At 43.0% G+C, this 19926-nt stretch overlaps 2 protein-coding genes across 3 annotated transcripts; both read left to right on the forward strand.

Moving 5' to 3' along the window:
* The first annotated feature begins 1437 nt into the window (after positions 1 to 1437).
* Positions 1438 to 13664, forward strand: arhgap25 (Rho GTPase activating protein 25). 2 transcript variants are annotated; one of them, XM_086169107.1, is made up of 11 exons: positions 1438 to 1584; positions 4638 to 4837; positions 6064 to 6151; positions 6544 to 6657; positions 7269 to 7473; positions 8350 to 8482; positions 8571 to 8644; positions 8991 to 9112; positions 10038 to 10180; positions 10808 to 11277; positions 11726 to 13664. In XM_086169107.1, exons 1-11 carry the CDS (start codon positions 1521 to 1523, stop codon positions 11925 to 11927), a joined length of 1815 nt encoding a protein of 604 aa, XP_086025233.1. In that variant the 5' UTR covers positions 1438 to 1520; the 3' UTR covers positions 11928 to 13664. The 2 variants fall into 2 exon arrangements, with proteins under 2 accessions (XP_086025233.1, XP_086025232.1); XM_086169106.1 differs by having other exon boundaries at positions 1450 to 1584; positions 4617 to 4837.
* Positions 13665 to 15463: 1799 nt separating this feature from the next.
* bmp10 (bone morphogenetic protein 10) lies at positions 15464 to 19319 on the forward strand. Its single transcript, XM_086169511.1, has 2 exons — positions 15464 to 16125; positions 16481 to 19319. The coding sequence occupies exons 1-2, from the start codon at positions 15723 to 15725 to the stop codon at positions 17542 to 17544; spliced, it is 1467 nt and encodes a 488-aa protein (XP_086025637.1). The 5' UTR covers positions 15464 to 15722; the 3' UTR covers positions 17545 to 19319.
* Positions 19320 to 19926: the final 607 nt, after the last annotated feature.

Genomic DNA, 19926 nt, shown 5'->3' on the forward strand with positions numbered 1-19926 from the left:
TTAAACATTCATAAAAATATAATTCCCTCATTACATCACCATTCAGAAAAGGCCCTTGTTTTGAAGGAAGAGCCCAAAATTTCAATGTATTTTTAGAGTTTTTAAAACTTTATTTTTCAATGTTGAATGTAACACCCATATACAGCATATTTATTGATTCCACTCTTATTGCGTGACATCCAATAGATCTTACTTGTAACTTGATCCATAAAGTATTTATTTACCACAAGCGAAACAAAACCTCAAAGTTAGTATATTGTACATTTAAGAAGATATTTAGAAATACGAGTTTTTCAGTGGAGGAATATTTTAAGTGATATACATAGAATACTGAGATTGTTTTTCTGTCTCCTGTTGGGTGTTTCCCCCAGTAGCTGTCAAGTGGAGAAATGTTGATACCTGCATTGTCTTCCTGTTAATAGACAGGAAGTCTATTAGACATATTTTGCTTTTTTTTTTTTACTACAGTCCTCGCTGGTGACTTTTAACCCTTGCAGCTCTGCACTGCCACCCAGCCACACGTTTAACGACTGGCCGCTAGAGGGAGCCAAAATACCCTGTGGTGTGCAGCTATTTTTTTTTAGCCCCTTTCACCTGATATTTGATATATTCCTGAAAAAATAGGCTGCTGAGAAGGAAATTGACACCTTGATGAAATGAAAAACGGATATCTGATACATGATTGCATGTCTCATGGACATTCCTCCTTTCTGTTTTGAATCAAGGTGCCACTCATGTCATAAATCCTGGCCAGCCAGGACCTCTGCAGGAATGTATTGGAGATATGCCACAAAAACCTGTCCCATTTACAGTATTGTATATTTTATTTTGTAATTATAGATTATCTGGAGTATATTCTTGAGCTGTGCAATGTTTTGTGTTGAGCTGAACATTTGTCTAGAGAAACAGTGTATTATTTGATGCTCAAAGTGCTTTGCCTTGGTTCAGAGAAATAAAGAGATGACAAAAGAGATCGCGTGGTTTGTTGATCTGTCTTTCTTCCCCCTGTGCTTCTTCCCTATTCTGAAATAGAAATGCTCAGCAGGTCAACTCCTAACGTAATTTATTTTAAGTGTAACGATATGGTGAAAGACTCATACAGTATATGAGTAAGTTTTTGCTGCTTGAGAAGAGGCCTGCTCATATCAAGAGTAAAAAACCATTACCTGCGGCATGATGTGAGCATCATTGATCATTCAAAACTCATGTATGCGCCACAAAACTGAGTCAGTGTGCAAGTAGAACACAGAAAACTACCAGAACAAGTTTGAACATGGAAGTGAAGGCGACGTGAGAGGACGTGTTAGATTGGGTGCGAAAAAAAAAGAACGAGCGATGAGCACACAGGAAGAGGGAAGTCTTATCCGCAATATCTACAGTGTTTGTGTGTGTGTGTCTGTGTGTGTGTGTGTGTGTATGTGAGTAGCATTGTGTATGTGTGCATATGCAAATGTGCCCGAGTGCCGTCCTGTAGGGTATGTCTGAAATTAAAGTTTGACCTATGTTATAAGTCAAGGATAATGTCTCTGAAACTACCGCGCACCTGGGACTTCAGCACGTTCAAAGCTGAGACGGCTCGAATAGGTAAGGGGGTCCTGCTGCGTTCACTGACAGCAGAGACTTAACACTTCACATCTTATTCTATAGATTGGCTGGAGGGACTTTTTAATTCAAGAACATTTTGATGTCCTCCCTTTGCTATTTCATGATATGTAATTGTTGGTTTTGCATAATACATAACAGGATTTATAGGGTTTGAATGATAAATGTTGCTCTGATCACACAAGTCAGCTTAACGTCTTGATTTGATTAAATTGAATATTTAATTGCTGAATCTTAATCTTGAGAGCTTGTGGTGAATGACACGTGGCGATCGGTCTGGAGTTTTGGGTTGCCAGTTGCCGGCTGCCAGGAAACAGAACAAGAGTTATACATAGAACGTTTTTTTGTTTCAAATCTCTTGCCAGATACAAATGCTTTTGTGTGTTCTGAGGTATGCCCTGTACATTTCAGAAATCATCAGCTATGATTGTTTCAAAAGATCGATATGCACAATGTCTCCCTGGGATCAATAAGTATTTCTGGTATTTTAAGTGGCTGCTTTAACTTGCTTGCAGAAATAGCCCGAATTGTTGACATTGATGACATCAATACATTTTAACCTTTCATATTTTTACTTATACATGTGACTGAAAATAAAGGAAAAAGTAAAAATACCATGGGCAAATCAACATAAAATGAAAAACTGAGAATCAGATGATTAAACTTATACTCAAAAAGAAATGACCTAAATGAACAATTGAAAAAGATGATTTATCAAGAGTAACCTACTTGGTTGACATCAATATTAATATTGATAATGATATAGCTATGTATATTAATATGATCACTTATATATAGTCACTTGCTGCTGCCCTCTCATGTCCCAGAATAAGAACAGACAGGAGTCTTGGCCAGTCCAGATCTTTTCTTTGCTAGATGTCAAAATGTTAGACATTGATCCCATGGATACTGTATGTGAATTTGTTAATAAATAAAACTGGCTACTAGAGGGTATTATTCTACAGTTTAATGTGAAAAAAGAATCAGCAGCAAGGTCTATTTCTTTCTTAAGTATGGCCTGTTTACACACAAAAGGATTGCTGGAGGTTTGGGGAAAACAGTTACTGCGTGTAACTGCAATATGACCAAAAAAGGAAGATTAAAAATTTGCAAGTGCCAGTGTCACTGCTGTTTTAGAGAAGCTCGGTAATATTCATCAAGATGGCCTTTTCAACCCTCAGACTCCCTATGCAAATGTGTTATAAGTATCATTACCTATAACTAATAAATGTACTCAAGTAAAGCCATTCTTATAGCCACATATTACCCTCAGATCAGGATAAAACATATAAAAGTATCTATAGCGGTGGTTTTACATTGCGTTTGATACCGACTAGATTAAAAATATCTACATCATCTTTTTCATGGTCCCAGGGCGGATCCGCGACACGTCCGTCTGTCTCTCGGCTCTTCTTGACTCGGTCGTCAGAGGGCCCAATGTGGCTTCACGCCGTGTGTGGGCCAACGTGCACACTGCTCACCAGGGGGAGGGTGATGCATTTCAAAAATGAGACCAAAGGAGATGAATCTCCTAGGTGGGGGACCTTCAAAGTGTTGCCCGGCCCTCTTGCAATGATATAGTAGCTTCCTGTTTACCCCAGCGAGGCCCTTCCTCCTAAGAAGACACTGCAAATGTAAGAAGAACCGAGTTACTGGCGTCAATCTTAGTTGTGTTATCTCTGCTGTGCCACCACCCTGCCGGTCGCTCTGTCCTCCTCAGCCTCTCTGCATCCTTCAGCCTGTTGGATTCTGTTAGTGGTGACACAGAAAACACCTGTGTAAAACCAATATCGAATCAAGCAGGGAGCGAGAATGCGTATATAATTGACCGTTTGGTTATTATACACTTGTTTTGACGGGTGAAAAATCAAGAAAACTCAACAATACTGATTGTTTAAAGCAGGGGTCCCCAAACTTTTTTTCTGTGAGGGCCAAATTTCCCTTCTCTGACGGGGGGCCGGGCCGGTTTGTAAAAAAAAGTGTGACGATCGCAGAGACATCTACAAGTAAACATTTATTATTTTCCAGAAAGGCGCACATAACCAAACATTAACCCTTTCTGGGATCTTGACAGGAGAAAAAAAATCAGAAAATAAACAACAACATTATTAATGAATAATGTCTTTGTCTCATCTCTTGACAGACGAGACAAACAGCCTTTTCTTTGAATTTAACAAAAAAATAATTGTTTTTCCTCTGCAGGTTAAATACCCTGCATTCTGCAACTATTTTCCTCTTAACTAATCTTTTCGTCATTATTCCGTGATATTTGACAGGGATGTGTTTAGGATTTTTTTTTTTGAGGAAGGGGATTCAGATAAGGCACAGACTGCCGAAAGGTGGAATAGAATGTTTCGTTCTATGCATATACAAGTCATGATTAAGTGGCACGAATGAAAAAAAAAAATCATAATGTATCTCTGGTTTTGTTCAGGGGCCGGGCAAAATGTGGAGGCGGGCCGTATTCGGCCCCCGGGCCATAGTTTGGGGACCATTGGCTTAAAGAATTAGCATCTTATGATCAATTGGGAAGGAAAATATCAAACATGAATTCATAAACAGAGACGGTAAAAATTGAATTAGCAATCGAAAAGTGCAAAATAACTAAAAAATGGTTTTATTTGTTTACTTTTGATATTTATTTTAACAATTATTCACATGACCTATCTGAAGGTGCGATCAAACATGATGAGGTGAAAGCAAGTAGTGGAAACATTTTTTTTTAGTCGGGCTGATCAGAGAAATAGGTGAGTGAGGGGCTTTTTAAATGTAAAATCAGTTCACGCGATGAACAGAATTTCGTTTCGTGTGGTTTCCAGTCTGGGTGTCTTCTGTATCGGTTCTACATAATAAGAGATGTACTGGGCAAAAAAAAGAAACGGGCAGCGCGTTCTGCTCACAAATCGAGTAGTTTCAGTAACTCCGCTGTATCTTCAATTTAGGAAGAGGAAGTGCTCTGCTGCTGATGTTTTGCTGCAGCGACGGTTGTGACTTCTTCACAATTTCACCAACAGCTGTCTTCTGGTGTTTGGCAGTGCGATCCAGGAGCGTGGTATCTGGTGAGGGGGGCTCGGGCTCGCTTCGCAGCTCCAAGTCCATGGAGAGGCCGCTGAAGGCGGGCTGGCTGAAGAAGCAGCACCAGAGGACTTTGGTCAAGAACTGGCAGCACCGCTACTTTGTACTGAGGGGAAGCACCCTGACCTACCACAAGGATGACAAGGAGACCACCATCCAGGTCAGACTCGGGTTTTATTCGATTATGATCGTGATTACAGGCGAAAAAAAGGTGTGCAAGTCATGTGATTCAACTTTAGAGCTAAATAGTACACATGAAGTATACATTTTATAGTACTACTGTCTGCGTAACATGAGTTATCAACCCCTCGGTGACAGTGAAGAACCAATTCAGCATTTAGTAATCTAATATTCGTGAATGACTTTGGAATAAGGTAAAGAAAATGTTTTACAGATATCGTTCTCAGTCAACACCTCATACAGCTGTGTGGCCAATATGCTTCACTTCCTGTCTACCAAAGTGAACGAGCGATGCTTTCAGGCTCACATCTGTGACACGGATCAGCCGTCCGAGAATCTTTCATTTTCCCCATACTTGTCGCACAAGTATTTTTCTTTTTTTTTCTATTTGTTATCGTAAGAGCTGTTTTCCCGCATTGTTGACGCATCCCAGACGGCACATCATGTTCATCCTCATTCCAGCTTATATCTGACCAGTGATGACCTCGATTGACATTTTTGACTAAACTGAGATCCGACTAATATGGCCTGTGATTGGTCCGAGTAAAATCCAGTTGATCTGACCTCAACTCATGAGCAATTTCAATTTTTGCGGCTCATCAAACATAACACTTTATAGCTCAAGGCACCTTTCCAATGAATCAACATCCTGTTAAGAAATAGGCGACAGTGAGACAGGATGTCAAGATGACATCTCACCCCTGCTTTCTCAATCATTCAAACATTTAACCCTGAGGATAAACGAAAGAAAACTGAGAAAACAGGGATGTGAAAAATACACCAGTGTCCATTTCTCTATCTTTAAAAGTGTTGTTGAAGAATCGAGGTCAGGGCCGGGGCGGCTGTCTATAAGTGGCATGCCGCTTTTCATCAAAGAGTCATCAGGATAAAACAATAAAACAAAATCCCCATTAAACTAAATTGTTAATTTTTAATTACAAGAAAAAAAACAAAAAAAACAACAGATATTAAAGCATTTGTTGACTGACCTTATAAAAATACTCAAAATGATCGTGATTATATTTATGTAAGATATGGGTTGCTGCTTGATCTGAACTATTACAGATCGGGGGCGAATTTCTTTGTAATTTAAAGGAAACATTACTGTTATTTTAGGCTCTTCACTTGAGGGGATAAAATCACTGAAATGTGAGTGTGTGTTTGCGTTTACGTCCCCTGTTTTGTTGGTTTTTTTTTGGTCTTCAGGGATTCATCCATCTGCAGTTCAGTAAAGTCAATGAAGTCCCTCCGAGCTCAGATGACCCTGGAAAGTACCTCTTCGAGATCGTTCCACGTAAGGCTCGGTGACTCTTGACTCCTTCACCAGTTTTACCTCCAGCTGCTTCAGCTGTTTATTTCATTCTCATTCTGGAGTGTCTTCCAATATTACACAACTGGAAAACGTTGGGGATCCAAAACTTTTTCAACCCCGCACTTGATTATTTTTCTGCCCACTCATTTAATTGTTGTGTGTCTCTTTTCTCTTCTTCAGAATCATTTCCTGTGTTCTCGTGCCTTCCAATGAAGTTATACACATAGTGTCACATTTCCCCTTCATGTGGTGGCTTGGGGAATGAATCGCGCAATTTGAAACTGTGGAAAACAGCCATCACACGCTTTCGCTTCACATGTAATCATGAGATGTGTCTGGCCCGTTGATGTAATGACAATATCGTGATTCCGCAGATGCACGTGGAGATCGGGAACGCTGCTCCATTGTCTTCATGGCCGCCTCCCAGAGTGACATGGAGGAGTGGGTGCGCACTCTGCGCAAGGTCATCGGCGTTCCCACAAGCGGAGGTTCAGTAGAATACATTTTTGTGAAATGACTCTTGAATTTTTTACGACCGATCCGACCCTCAATCTATTTCAAGAGGAAATCAAGAAAGGTCTAAATATCACGTCCATTCATTTAGTGTTAAGGAGAAGGTCAGGGCAGAAACTATGAGGTAATCTGGGTTTGATACACATAACTGAGAATCATCAGCAGAGAAATGAGGTCAGATTGTAGCAGTGGGTGAAACACTTTTTATCAACAACTGATGAAGTGATACTTCAGACATTCCTCACTTTTTGTCACTTTATTCAAAAGACAGTCCAAGAGACTGAGATGGATTTGGCTCAACTTAAGGCAGATCCAGAGTTCATGACCCGACAATATGTTGTTTTATTGTTGAGGCACAATATGTATCAGTCTGTCGAGACGGTATAACACATGGCACGACATTATCCTGGGTGGTTTCAGGGAATATCACATGTTCCACTGACCTCAACAAATCAAAAGAGTAAAAATGTGACAATGTCCGAGAGTTGGTTGCTTTCAACTTGTTCACCCACTCAAGATTGATAAAGCTCGATTCTGTCAAAAGTTTTTTTTTTTCCTCCAATTTGTTTCCTCTGTGTTTCTGCAGTATTCGGAAAAAGTCTCATGGACACGGTGACGAATGAGCAGCGTTCCGGGCCTCACATGGTGCCGATCCTGGTGCAGAAGTGTGTGGAATATATCCGTGAGCACGGGCTGAACGAAGAGGGCATCTTTCGCCTACCTGGCCAAGACAATGCTGTCAAACATTTCAGAGATGCGTTTGATGCAGGAGAGAGACCTTCCTTTCCCAGGTATCACACACACACACACATACACACACGCAAATACGTTCCTTTTTCAGAATATTCAACCATACATGGTTGTAATTGAGCCATAATGGTAAAAATGTGTGATGCCAATTTTACACATTGGATGAGATGAGTAGCAGCATGTGTTGAAAATAAGTAACAGCAATATTCACTGTAATTAATAAGGATAATGATTAAAACTGAAGAAAAAAAGCAAAGAAAAGAATGAAAATCAATCATAAAAGTAGAGGTTTAGTAAAATAAAACAATGTGCGTTTTCTCTTACATCATCAGATTAGACAAAACAGATTTAAGCGGTTATTGAAATACACACCAAAGTAACTAGATAGCGCCACAGATTTGTAGCCTCTGCAAGTCAGAGCGACATAAGGAAAGAAAAGAAAAAAAGTAGAGATGTAAGGGGCTGATAGAGTTTTGACTGCTGAGAACTGCAGACGATACCACATCCTGTTCAGCAACGTAAAAGGACATGATGCAAATGTACCCAAAATCAACAGCTTATGTGGAGCACCCTGCTGGCCCGTTCAACCTTCCTTTTGTTTCATGCTCAGAAGCCTTACTAGAATAAGCAAGAACGTAGATTCAACTGGAAAAAACAAAGTTGCATTCCTGTAAGGGTGTGTGGACACACACACACACACACACAACTCTACATAAATCTGATAGTAAGATAAACCTTTATTGATCTCCATATGGGAAATTCTTTTGTCACAGCAGCGTAACATAGTATGAATAGATAAGAATATAAATCTGAATTGCATGTGGAAAGCATTGCTGATGAAAATGGAAATGACTTCTGTCATGATGTTTAGAAAGTTTAATCGTCAGTGACGGTAAAAGTGCCACTTGATCTTGCAGAGACACCGATGTCCACACAGTGGCATCACTTCTCAAGCTGTACCTCCGGGAGCTCCCAGAGCCGGTAGTGCCCTGGTCTCAGTACCACGACTTCCTGGAATGCGTCAATGTGCCGGATCTCAACACCAAAGAGGTTTTGTTTTCACACTGATTCATAATAAAATTTTTGAATTGTTTTCCTCTGCGTGCCCTTCACTGTACTGAATCCTATGTCCTGCCAGGGTAGAGTACAGCTGGAGAAACAGATCGCCCTCCTCCCCAGAGTCAACTACAACCTCCTCAGTTATATCTGCAGGTGAGAAGAAACTTTCTGAGACTGAAATGACACTCAACGTCTTTTAACCCTTGTGTTGTCTTACGGGTCAAAAGTGACTCACTACCATGTTTAGCTGTAGAAAAAACACCTCAACCTATTTTTTTCCAACTTGAAATTTTATGACTTTTCCTAAAGAGACCCCATAATTAGAAAAAGTGCTACTTCTTTTTTGTTTATGTTTCCATGTGGGCTGTACACCACTAGGGTACAAAGATTGTCTTATGGGTCATTTTTGACCCGTAGGACAAGGGGAGTAAACACAATGTTAAGATCGCACGAGGGTTAAAAGCAACTGCCTTTTTCAACGTTTTCTTTTCTCTTGCAGGTTCTTGTTTGAGGTGCAGCTGAATGCCAACGTCAACAAGATGAATGTTGAGAATTTGGCGATGGTGATGGGGATCAACCTGCTCAAGCCTCAGATGGAAGATCCGTTCTCTGTGATGAAGGGTGAGAAGACCACCTTTTCCGCCAGCTCATCCCCGGAAGTCTAATAGATCGCAGCCCTTCTTCACCCACAACTGAAGTTCGTTTAGAATAAAGAATTACAGAGGGCGGAGGTAAAAAGCCTCTTGCTGTGAGCTAATACGTCTTATAGGCACAGTTTCTGGGTATTTCTGAGTATTCTGCTCTTTACGCGGTGATAAAACCATGAACCAGTTACCGTGGCAGTGTCCAAAAACACTCACAAACACTCGCACGCTCCCCCCGGTCAGTATGCAACCTGTTGCCTGTGACACAATCATTTTCCCATTTTCCATTCGAACCTCAGACCTTTTATCACAATACGGGTATTCTATTTTTTTTCCATTTCATGACGTATCTGACGTCGAACATCCTACCGCAGTCATTTACATCCCAAGTGGAAACACAGCTCAGCTCAATGCAGCATAACTTCCCGTTTGGGGCTCGCTTGACGTACGGCGCTTCAATTTCTGTCGCTCACACGGGAGACGTACTCATCTTCATTGTTTCCCGCACGTACTGGTTTGATGAGAAACCCAATGTGAAATTACATTTACTTAATACAATAAAGGATATGCTTCTTTAAATCTTTTTCAAGGGGGCTGAGAAAACTGTTGCTCCCTATGTGGGAACTGAATTACGTGCAACAGTGAATGTGTCGCAAAACTCTGATGTAAAAGCTGCAAGCGTGTTGGACCTTATTTTGGGGATCAATAGCATGAAAGAAGCCGTAAAATGTATAATGACACACTGTTCCTGTGACACATGGGGCTTCATAATTGCCCAAAGTAACTAGTAATGCCCTCACAGTGGCTGCAAACCCTGAAGAGAAATGAGAATGAAAAGATGAGGCGATCTGATCTTGCATAGTTGAAAGTATTTTGGGATCTCAGTTTGTTTTTCTTTGCAGCGACTCCTCTAATCCAAAAGCTGACTACAGTGATGATCAGACAGCATGAGATACTGTTTCCTCTCGCCAAGGATGTCCACCCTTCCCCTCCTTCCAATAAGGCTGACACCCCTCGGAGCTTTGTGGGCTGGGAGTCTGCTGAGGTACCATTGTTGATGGCTAAAGGATAGCTTATGATAATCCTCAAATGTCCAAGATCATATTTATCCTTGTTCAGCTTGGTATCAAGTAAAGTTAGCAACATTTTTCTTCTAGCCTGCCTCTATCCCAAAGAACTAATAATGTTGCACAAGCATTGTGCTGAGCTGCAACGATGCGTTCATGAACTTTGTCCGGTGAAGCTGTATACACATTTGAAGTGGTTCTGTGGCGCTTTGGTGTTTACATTGCAATGACTGAAACAGTTATTATAAAGTCCCGAGTTCAGCTGCTTCACTGCATATTTGTTTCAATGTCTCTGTCGGACATTAAAACCAGAGTATTGTATATGAACGAAACAAAATGAACTTCTAGTCCTTTTGTAGCAAGTCATGAATGTTGGGGTTTAAGTTGACGCTGGTTTTCTGTGTGATTTGGGGTTGCTGGGAATTTTGTGGGTGTAGTTTTGGGCGCAATGAATTCTGATTTTTTTTTTTTTTTTTTTTTTACCTGGAATTGAGGGGGAACAGTTTGTTGTATTGCAGGCTTGTGTGGCGTGGCCGTGACCCACAACGGCTATTGCTCATTCAACAGATGGTGGGTGACTAAAACGCTACGATATGTTCTTGTAGATGGCTGAGTCTGAATCTCCAGAAGAGGACAATGACAGTCCAGGTCCACACACTGCAAAGTGTAGCGTACCGGATACCTCATTCTCTACAGACAACAAGCTTGTAAGTCCCCGCAAACGCACCCAGACCCTGCCAGTCTTCAGCTGCCCCACTGTTGGTATGGCTGCAAAAGCCGAGGCCCTTAGCCAGTGGAACAACATCCAGGAGAGCGCGGAAGACAAAAGCTCCACTCTGTCAGAGGACATCTTCAAGATCCTGGACCTCAGCAGTGCAACATCTTTATTAGGAAAAAAGATGAGGGACAGCAGGAGTTCTTCCTCTGAGGAATCCCAAAGGCTCGCCGGTGACACCAAGCCTCCACAGGCCACACTCTCGCCAAAGAGTCCCGAGACCCCAAAACACATTGGGAAGTCTCAGTCGTACAACAGCAAGCTTGGAAACAAGAAAGACGACAAGCAGTTCGTCGACAGGTGAGGAGCCACAATGTCACCGCTTCACATTCATCCATCACCCAAGAGACAGGTAGAATTCCCCTAAGAGGCCCCTAAAAGCGATAGCCGTTTCCCTTTTGTAAATCATCTCCAAAATGGGTTTGCAAATAAAAGTTCTCATGTAAAGGTTTCATAAAGTCCGCAGCCATTTACTGCAGCACCTGGTGGAAAGATGGTGGGGGGAATAGCGGGGACACATTCTAAAAATTTTAATTATATGATACAGGTAACGCACAGATATTGGACAGCTTATCCCTATTATGGCCCAAGATTATTGATGTCCCTTTTAAACGTTTTGTGCTCATTTATTTCATTCAATCATCCAGATATAAATTTTGGAAACTCCAGAAAACACAATCATTTTACCTGTAACAGCATAGGACTAGGATAAAGGCGTTGCTTGGTTTAACTTCCTGTGTTTCGGCAGCCTGCAGCAGGAGAACAAGGAGCTGAAGGCGACAGTGGCCGAACTTCAGTCTGCCCTGGAAGCTGAGCGTCGCCGTGCAGCCGCCCTGGAGATTTGCCTGAAAAACGCAGAGCGCAGCCGAGACGAGGCCCAGAGATGTAATGAAGAACTGAAAAGGGACATTCAGCAGTTTCTCAGAAAGGAATTACAGGCTCCCACCTAAGAGCATACAAGCTCAGTAGTTACATTGACCTTAAAATGGAAAGTACTGCTGTCCCCCAGTGGAGCGACTGAGTTTTCCATATGACATCAGTGATGAAGAGCTATCTAAAGTTTGTGCCTCTAATGATGGACAACTTGAAGTTTCATGTAGACGTTTGATATATTTTGTTAACATGAGACCCTTGGTTATACTGCTGAAGATAGTAAACAGGAAACTTTTTCAATTGAAAAAAAAAATGTAGCGGCCATTTTGCAACATGCAAAATATAAATTTCCACTTCGATTAAGGAGAAATGAACACTGACCCGGAGGATGGCTGGAAAATCCTGAGCAATAGTGAGCAATACACACAATATTAATGTATAATCTTTGGTTAAACATTTCGTGTTACACACAAAAAATACACGCAAAAAAACAGCAGCGCAGATCTGACTGTGATTATCTGATAGACTAAATGATTGTCAAGTTACCTTTTGGAAAGTCAAATTCTGAGTTGAAGGGAAAAAAAAGGGGATACACCCTTGAATGCCTACGACAAAAATAGAAACGAGAGAGCAAACTTTAACTGTCCATCCATCCACCTTCCCCCGCTTATCCAGAGTTGGGTGGGCAGCAGCCAGAACAGTGAGACCTCCCACTCCCCTGCCACATGGTCCAGCTCCTCTTGGGGCATCCCAAGGCATTCCCGGGCCAGCCTGGAGACATAGTCTCTCCAGCGTGTCCTGGATCTTCCCCAGGTCTCCTCCCAGATGGGCATGCCCAGCATACCTATTCTGGGAGGCTTCCAGGACCCTGCGGAGTTTCCACCCTGTGGAGGAAACTCAGGTGATCATAGGTGAGGGTGGGAATGTAGATTGGCCGGTAAATTGAGAGCCTCGCCTTCTGGCTCAGCTCCCTCTTCACCAGGACGGACTGGTACAAAGTCCACATCGCTGCAGATGCTGCACCGATCCGCCTATCAATCTCCCGCTCCATCCTTCCCTCACTCGTGAACAAGACCCCGAGATACTTGAACTCCTCCACTCGGGGGCAACTCCAGAGTAAAAAAAGGAGTCCGGCCCCTGTCGAGAGGCCTGGTTCCAGACCCCACGCTGTGCGTTGAGGTGATTCTGACTATATCTAGTCGGAATCTCTCGTCTTTGTGCACCGGCTTGGGCTCCTTCCCTGCTAGAGAGGTGACATTCCATGTCCCAAGAGCCAGCTTCTGGACCGGACGGCCAAGGTGCCCCGCTCTGGCCACCACCCGAAACCCCTTGGTCCTTCCTGTGGGTGGTGACCCCAGGGAAAGAGAGACCCAAGTTGTCTGTTCAGGCTGTACCCGGCTGAGCTCCAAGGGTGTCGCTCGCACCGAGTCCCGCCCCCAAACCTGCAGACCTGTGTCCTGGTAGGGAAAACTAGGTCCAATTTTTGTCTTCTTCATGAGGTACTTTTGAAGAAGACTTTAACTTTAACTGGTACATCAGAAATTCAGGATATGATACAGTGTTGCGGCCAGTTCTGTGAACATCCTGTCATGAAAATGGTTATATATTGATATTTAAAAGATGATGCTTCAATTATTTATTTCACTTTTTTTTGCTTCATGGCTGATTCCTGTCACAACATTTCAATGTGAAAGAAGCAACACTCTATCACTCAAGGTTGTATCCTAGAATTCTGATTTGAGAGGTTAATTTAATAAAAGCTTCATTCCATATCATCCGTTTTTCCAGCCTAATAAACTATCGGCGACATTGGAGTTGGAGTCACTTGTAGTTGAGGAGCCAGATATTTATCCAACTACACATTCACTAATGTATAAAACATCTATATCATAATAACATATAAATATATAAAATATATGTGATCAAATCCTCACAATAATCTCACAGTAGTTAAATGCAATACAAAACAAAACAATCAGCAAAACTTAATGGAATGTAATTTCGCTGAATGGATTGTGGATTGGATTTGGATGTAATGAGATTGGGTTAATGAACCTCATAACTATAATGTGTCAAGTTTTAATAGCACTGCATTTTGGCCGACAGACTTGTACAAACATATAAAATATCTCCAAAGGCCTGGTATTGGCTTGTGAAACTGGTACTCTCCTGTTAGGATCAAGCTCCAGTGATTAAAAACAAAATGTCAAAGTTTGAGTGGTCAAACTCTGTTTGCTGACTTTTTTTGTTTCTCTTAGCACGCCGCACTTTGGCCATTTCATTTCCTCGATCCAGTACCGTATAAGAACCTTTGTGAATCTGCTTCAGTCTCTGATTGTCTTGATTGAGAAGTCTCTGGTGGGTTTGCTGAAGGTACACACAACAAGGAAGTATCTTCCTGGAAGTCTAATGGTTTTTTGGACTGAAAGTGGGTGGGGTCCCTCAGCGCCGTACTCAGCCTAACTGATGAAGTGGTTGCCGTGAAACAGCGTCATGCTTGTGTAAAGCTAATCAACAGTAAACTGAATTCTCAGGGGAAAAAAATCCTCATTAATTGATTTGATTCGATGAGGTGATTTATATCGATGGAGTTTGTTTCAATCAAAAAAAACAGACGAGAAATGTTTTTCCGAGACCCATAATGGAGAGCATGTGGACGGGGCTGATTGTGACAATGTACGTCGCCGCTATCAGGCCTTCTCGAGCCATCAGGAAGATGTGATGATCTGTTGCAGAAGCAGTTGCACGGTGAACAGATAACAGCACATTTGTCAACTGCGAGCCCGGCAGATGAGCGGCAGACACGGCAAAAGCTCATTCTTTCCCGTCTAGGGCGCACACCGCAATCAGGAGTGTATCTGTGGGTCACGTAAAGAAGCTCTGGAATGAAAGAAAGCTGTGGAGTAGCGTGAGAGTTCAGGTAGTGAGCAGGGCAACTTCTTGACACCACGATGCTGTCACCCTATACATTACTTATATCCTCTTCGATGGCGGAGGCCTTTGCCAGTGAGTCACTTGTTGAAGGAAAATAAGTTCTGACTGTCCCTAACACATCCTTGTGAAAGTAGCATCTTTTTCCATTCTTGAAATCTTAATAAGCCCTACTCCATCCTGGTGACTACTTTTACATGTGTCCACATAGCAATGGAGGAAGTACAGACAGGGCATTTGCTGCTGCTCCTTAAAATCTGCTTGAGGAGTCAGTACAGTATCTGTTATCCTCTGGGCTCACAGCTCATTACATTTCAATTTACATATCCTCTTACATTCAGCGCGACCAACAGACCAGTGTATTTTGTCAAAAAAGAAATGGTCAATGGGGCTTAAACAGCGGCTTCCAGAACACCACAATGTACAAACCAAATAAACCAAACAAAATAGTACTTCCACAAGGAAAAGGCTACAGGACAGTGTTTACAAGATCCTAATTAAGGGAGAGATAACAATGCTCATGTGCTTCACACAAAGTTGAAGGAACGCACGCACACACACACACACACACACATACACAAACACACACATCAGCGAAAGCACTATACGCACTCAGTGACGAAGAGCCCGGCCATATAACACAGAAGAGACGCAGCCAGCAGGGAAGAGAGCGAGCAGCGAGCAGCGACATAGGAGGACAGGACAGAGATGACTCTGAAGGACAGAGTCAAACTTTTGCCACCCCGTCACCATTGCCACAGAACAGGCGCAAAGAACATCAAAAGGTGCGCATGAGATTGAGACGCTGTTTGATTTGGAGGGCAGAATCAGGAATAAACCCCCACTGGAGAGGCATCCCCCCTGTTCAGAGCTGGGGTCAACAACACTTCTGACTCCTGCAAGGGACTCCTACCACTCCAGCACTGCAGATTGCTTTTCCCATGGCGTGCGATTGGGTTTCTCAACTGCGAACAATTCAGAGCTCCAGGACTTTGCTCTTGCTTTTGTCCATCCTTTTACCGCAGGGGCCTCTCTGTGGACAAGGCAACCCTATTTTGAACACCAACCAGAGACACCAACCCACTCCAGGGCTGGGAGGAGGGCATGGAGGGGTGGTGGATGTGTCGATGCTTGAACAGGACAGCAATATGCAGAGTATGCTTGAAAGCATGAAGGAGCAATTTCTGAGGACTTTCAACCTATCTGGCCTGGGACCCCCGCCTTTGCCCCCTGGAAGCGCGAGAGAAGATCCACCCGAGTACATGATGGAGATCTACAACCGTTTTGCCAGCGACCGCACTGCAATGCCCACTGCAAATATCATCCGCAGCTTCAGAAATGAAGGTACAGCTCATTCATCCTCATGGTGCACATTTATAAACACATTTGTTTTCCCCTTAAGTGTATTTATTTTTGGAAGAACTCTGTCTGCAATAATAACTTGAAATAGGATGAGATGGATGAAAAAATAATAAAATGTACCTGTGTGAATGTTGAATCAAAACCTTTCCTACTGGTTTGTTGCAGCAACTCTTAACATGTGTAAATCAAAAAAAAAAAATTGCCATCATTTTTAGATAAAATGCATTTTTGGATTTACTGCGTTTATAATGAAGAAAGGCTCTATGCTGTAATGAAAATCCAACTATCTGGTTTTTGATGTAGAGTAATTAAGATTTTCTTTATTTCCAATCCCCAGATTTGTCTCCCAGTGTCGTAGGTGCTGGAGGAGTAAGGCGGCACCCCCTCCTCTTCAACGTGTCAGTCCCCCATCACGAACGCGTCACGGCGGCCGAGCTCCGCCTCTACACGCTTGTCCAGACCGACCGACACCTGTACACCGGCGTCGACCGCAAGGTCACGATCTACGAAGTGCAATCTTACACAAGGAACGGCGACAACGCGACCGACGAGAACGTGAACAGAGGAGACGGATTCGGGGAGGAGGACGTACAGCTGGTGGAATTGGCTTCACGTCACGTTTACGGCACCGACGATGGCTGGGAAGCTTTCGATCTCACCGCTTGTGTTCAACACTGGAGGAAATCCGAGCGCAGCGCCACACATCGGTTGGAGGTGCACATTGCCAGCATGGCTTATGAAGATAGTATCCCATACGTGACCAGGCAGAACGGGAATCAACCCGAAGGGGACATGAAGATCGACACCGGCGTGGAAGAGAGACACAAACCCCTGCTGATCGTTTTTTCCGATGACCAAAGTAACGATCACCGTGACGACAAACGCGAGCTGAATGAAATGATCGACCACGAAAACTTCAACGTCGTTTCCGAGAACGACTTGGAAATGGACCTGAATGGGCTGTGGGGTGAGCTCGGGAGGAACGAGATGGAGGAAGACGAAGAGGTTGAAGACGACCTCATTCAGATGCGTTCCAATCTGATTTATGACACGGCGTCCCGCATTCGTCGCAACGCCAGGGGTAACCACTGCAAGAAGCAATCTCTGTACGTTGAGTTCAAGGATATTGGATGGGACAGTTGGATCCTGGCACCCGCCGGTTACGATGCATTCGAGTGCTCTGGCATTTGTTCCTTCCCTTTGACAAAACACGTTACGCCAACCAAGCATGCCATTGTCCAGACACTGATGAACATTAACAGCCCCCAGAAAGCTGCACGAGCGTGTTGCGTGCCCACCAAACTGGATCCCATCTCCCTGCTCTACCTGGATGACACAGGTGTGGTCACCTACAAGTACAAGTTTGAGGGAATGGTGGTGGCCGAGTGCGGGTGCAGATAGTCGACGCTCCGGGGCGACTTAACTCTGAAGTCTTACAAGAAGGGAAATACACATAACTAACAATAAGCTGGAAAAGAAGGTGAGCTCAGACTCTCTTCGAGTAAATGAATATTTAATTGGAAACTCTGGAATATTCACTGAGACTGGAAGTGCAAGACACGTATCTACGTAGATTCAAAAGCAACCAATGAGAACAAAGTAGCCCTGAACTATGAGACAGAAATATTTTTCTTCATTTTACGGTATAAACCTGTGTATATTAGATGCCACGGTGAAGATGATCTGCAGTCTTTCATCCTGCCGATATGACCGAATCGAGGGAATGATAGTGAATGCAGCTGTGGGAACTGGTGGGCCGCTGACACCCCCTCCCCCCCGGACCCCCCCCCCCCCCCACACACACACACACCCATCCACACACACACTTCACATCTGTCTTCCTCCCCACTTATCTGCCCCCCACCCATGATGCAAACACTAATCAGCACTTCATGTGCACGGCTACAGTCAAATGACCTCCCCGAGGTCCACTGACAAGAGATGAACTCTCCAGGCCCACCTCCCGGAGCCCCCTGATACATTGGCACTGTACTGTCCCCTTGCCTGGGTTATCTTTCCCAACACAGTTTCCCACTTCACATGCCTCTATTCTACTCCCCCAGCGCTGCTGCGATAGCAAGGTGTCGGAGGCCAAAAAACATGTATGGCACCATTTAGACTTCGGGAACTGGACGCCATTCCAGGCGGCTTTTTAGGAGGTGGGGTGGCGGAGTGGGAAAGGACGTGAGGGCAGGGGTTGTCCACATTCTGAGGCATCGCAAAAACAAAAAATACAACTAACTGACCCGGAGCCGTGTGCTTCTTACATATCTCCAGCTTTTTCTTCGAGTTTTCCATTACTCTTAAAAATGGCAAAAATGTGGACCAAAAACAAGAGTCGGAAAGGGGTTACCTTGTTCTATTTCCTTGATGGATTCCCTAAAGACATACTTATTTTCTTTTGTTGCAAGCCTTTTTGATACCTCTGCTGCTTGTGTCAAACTATTTATTCTAATTTATTGATTTTTACAAAACAGATTCACTATAAATGTAAATTTTCTACATTACATAACGAAGAGCAGGTCTGGTATCCGTGACAATGCAGCTCAGAATCCAATGTGACCGGGAAGAAAAATTGAAGCTGTTTCTGAAATGGCGAAACACATGTCAATAAAGAAGCCGGAATAAAGAGCTTAGTTAATTGTGGCATTGCTGTTTTTCTGAGCTGAGCGGGTTACCCATCATGACTTTAGATTTTCTCACACAAAGACTTTACAGTACATATTTTGAGCTGAAAGACAACTCGGCCATCGTTTTGTTCACCGTAAAATGCACAGGATCCGTCCCCCCGACGACAAATACTCACGATGGCATCTTGGCCTGTCAAGAAACTTTTGTAACAATGATACAAGGCATGGCTGACATTCAGATCTTTGGTCCTATAGTATCAGCTTGTAGGCCATAGTTCACACATGACACAAACAAAGAACCATGGGAAAGTGATTGGACGGCCTGCTAATGAAGAAAATGGGTGGCCTGCTGCTTACACTGACAGCTAGCAGATGCAGCTGTGATGGAGAACCTGTGCATGAAGAGAAAATGTGAATATAAAATACAGAGATCTGTGGAATGGTGACTCTCTGCTATCGGAATTTCAGGAATCCTTGTTCTTTCCATTAACCGACGCACACTGTCCATGTAAATAAAGCATCTCAGTCCGATTTTTGCTCTGAAAATTGTTTGCTTTGTTCCTTTACGTTACGGTGCTATTGGAACGGAATAAAAATAAAAGATGGAAACAAAAGTAAACGCATGTAAGAAATCTGGGTGTCAGTGAAATCGCAGCAATCTGGGAGGTAAATTGCATGTGAATTAAGTTATTTTACAAGCTCTTCAAGCATGTGGTATTGTGTGGGAATTTTCTTTGTTATGGTGAATTTCATCAGAAGCTGTACGGGACATATGTTTGTTTCTTCAAGGAGTCAGACTATAATTGCGCTAAGCTACAGTTCACGTCAGAGTTCATAACACTTTGTATGCTGAATATAAAAAATAGGGGGTTCTCCGTACATTGATGGGATATGTTGAGCCTAAGTGGTGACAGCTGAACTTTTGAACACTCAACTAACCCAGGCATCTTCTGAGCAGTGGCTTGATCTTTAAGAAGAGGGTTTTGTTCATCATATGGAATTCTGATAATTAGGGGAGACTTCAATGATACATTTAGACGTCAAGGAGCGAGAAAAATTTGTGTGATATTCAATAATAATCCCATTGCTTTTTATTGATTTAATGTGTTTATTTGAACCGATTGACCTGTGTGTTTTGCCAAAGTGCCACAGT

This window comes from Fistularia commersonii, chromosome 22 (genome assembly GCF_037954325.1).
Source record: "Fistularia commersonii isolate RoL2024-O1a breed Wild chromosome 22, RoL_Fcom_v1.0, whole genome shotgun sequence".
Lineage (NCBI taxonomy): Eukaryota > Metazoa > Chordata > Actinopteri > Syngnathiformes > Fistulariidae > Fistularia > Fistularia commersonii.

Excerpts from the sequence above, each read along its gene's own strand:
- arhgap25 (XM_086169106.1), top strand. The coding sequence starts at position 1,521 with ATGTCTCTGAAACTACCGCGCACCTGGGACTTCAGCACGTTCAAAGCT. Across the intron at positions 1,585-4,616 it reads AGCTGAGACGGCTCGAATAG|CTGTCTTCTGGTGTTTGGCA; the intron begins GTAAGGGGGTCC and ends TTTCACCAACAG. Across the intron at positions 11,278-11,725 it reads GACAAGCAGTTCGTCGACAG|CCTGCAGCAGGAGAACAAGG; the intron begins GTGAGGAGCCAC and ends GTGTTTCGGCAG.
- bmp10 (XM_086169511.1), top strand. The coding sequence starts at position 15,723 with ATGGCGTGCGATTGGGTTTCTCAACTGCGAACAATTCAGAGCTCCAGG. Across the intron at positions 16,126-16,480 it reads CCGCAGCTTCAGAAATGAAG|ATTTGTCTCCCAGTGTCGTA; the intron begins GTACAGCTCATT and ends TCCAATCCCCAG.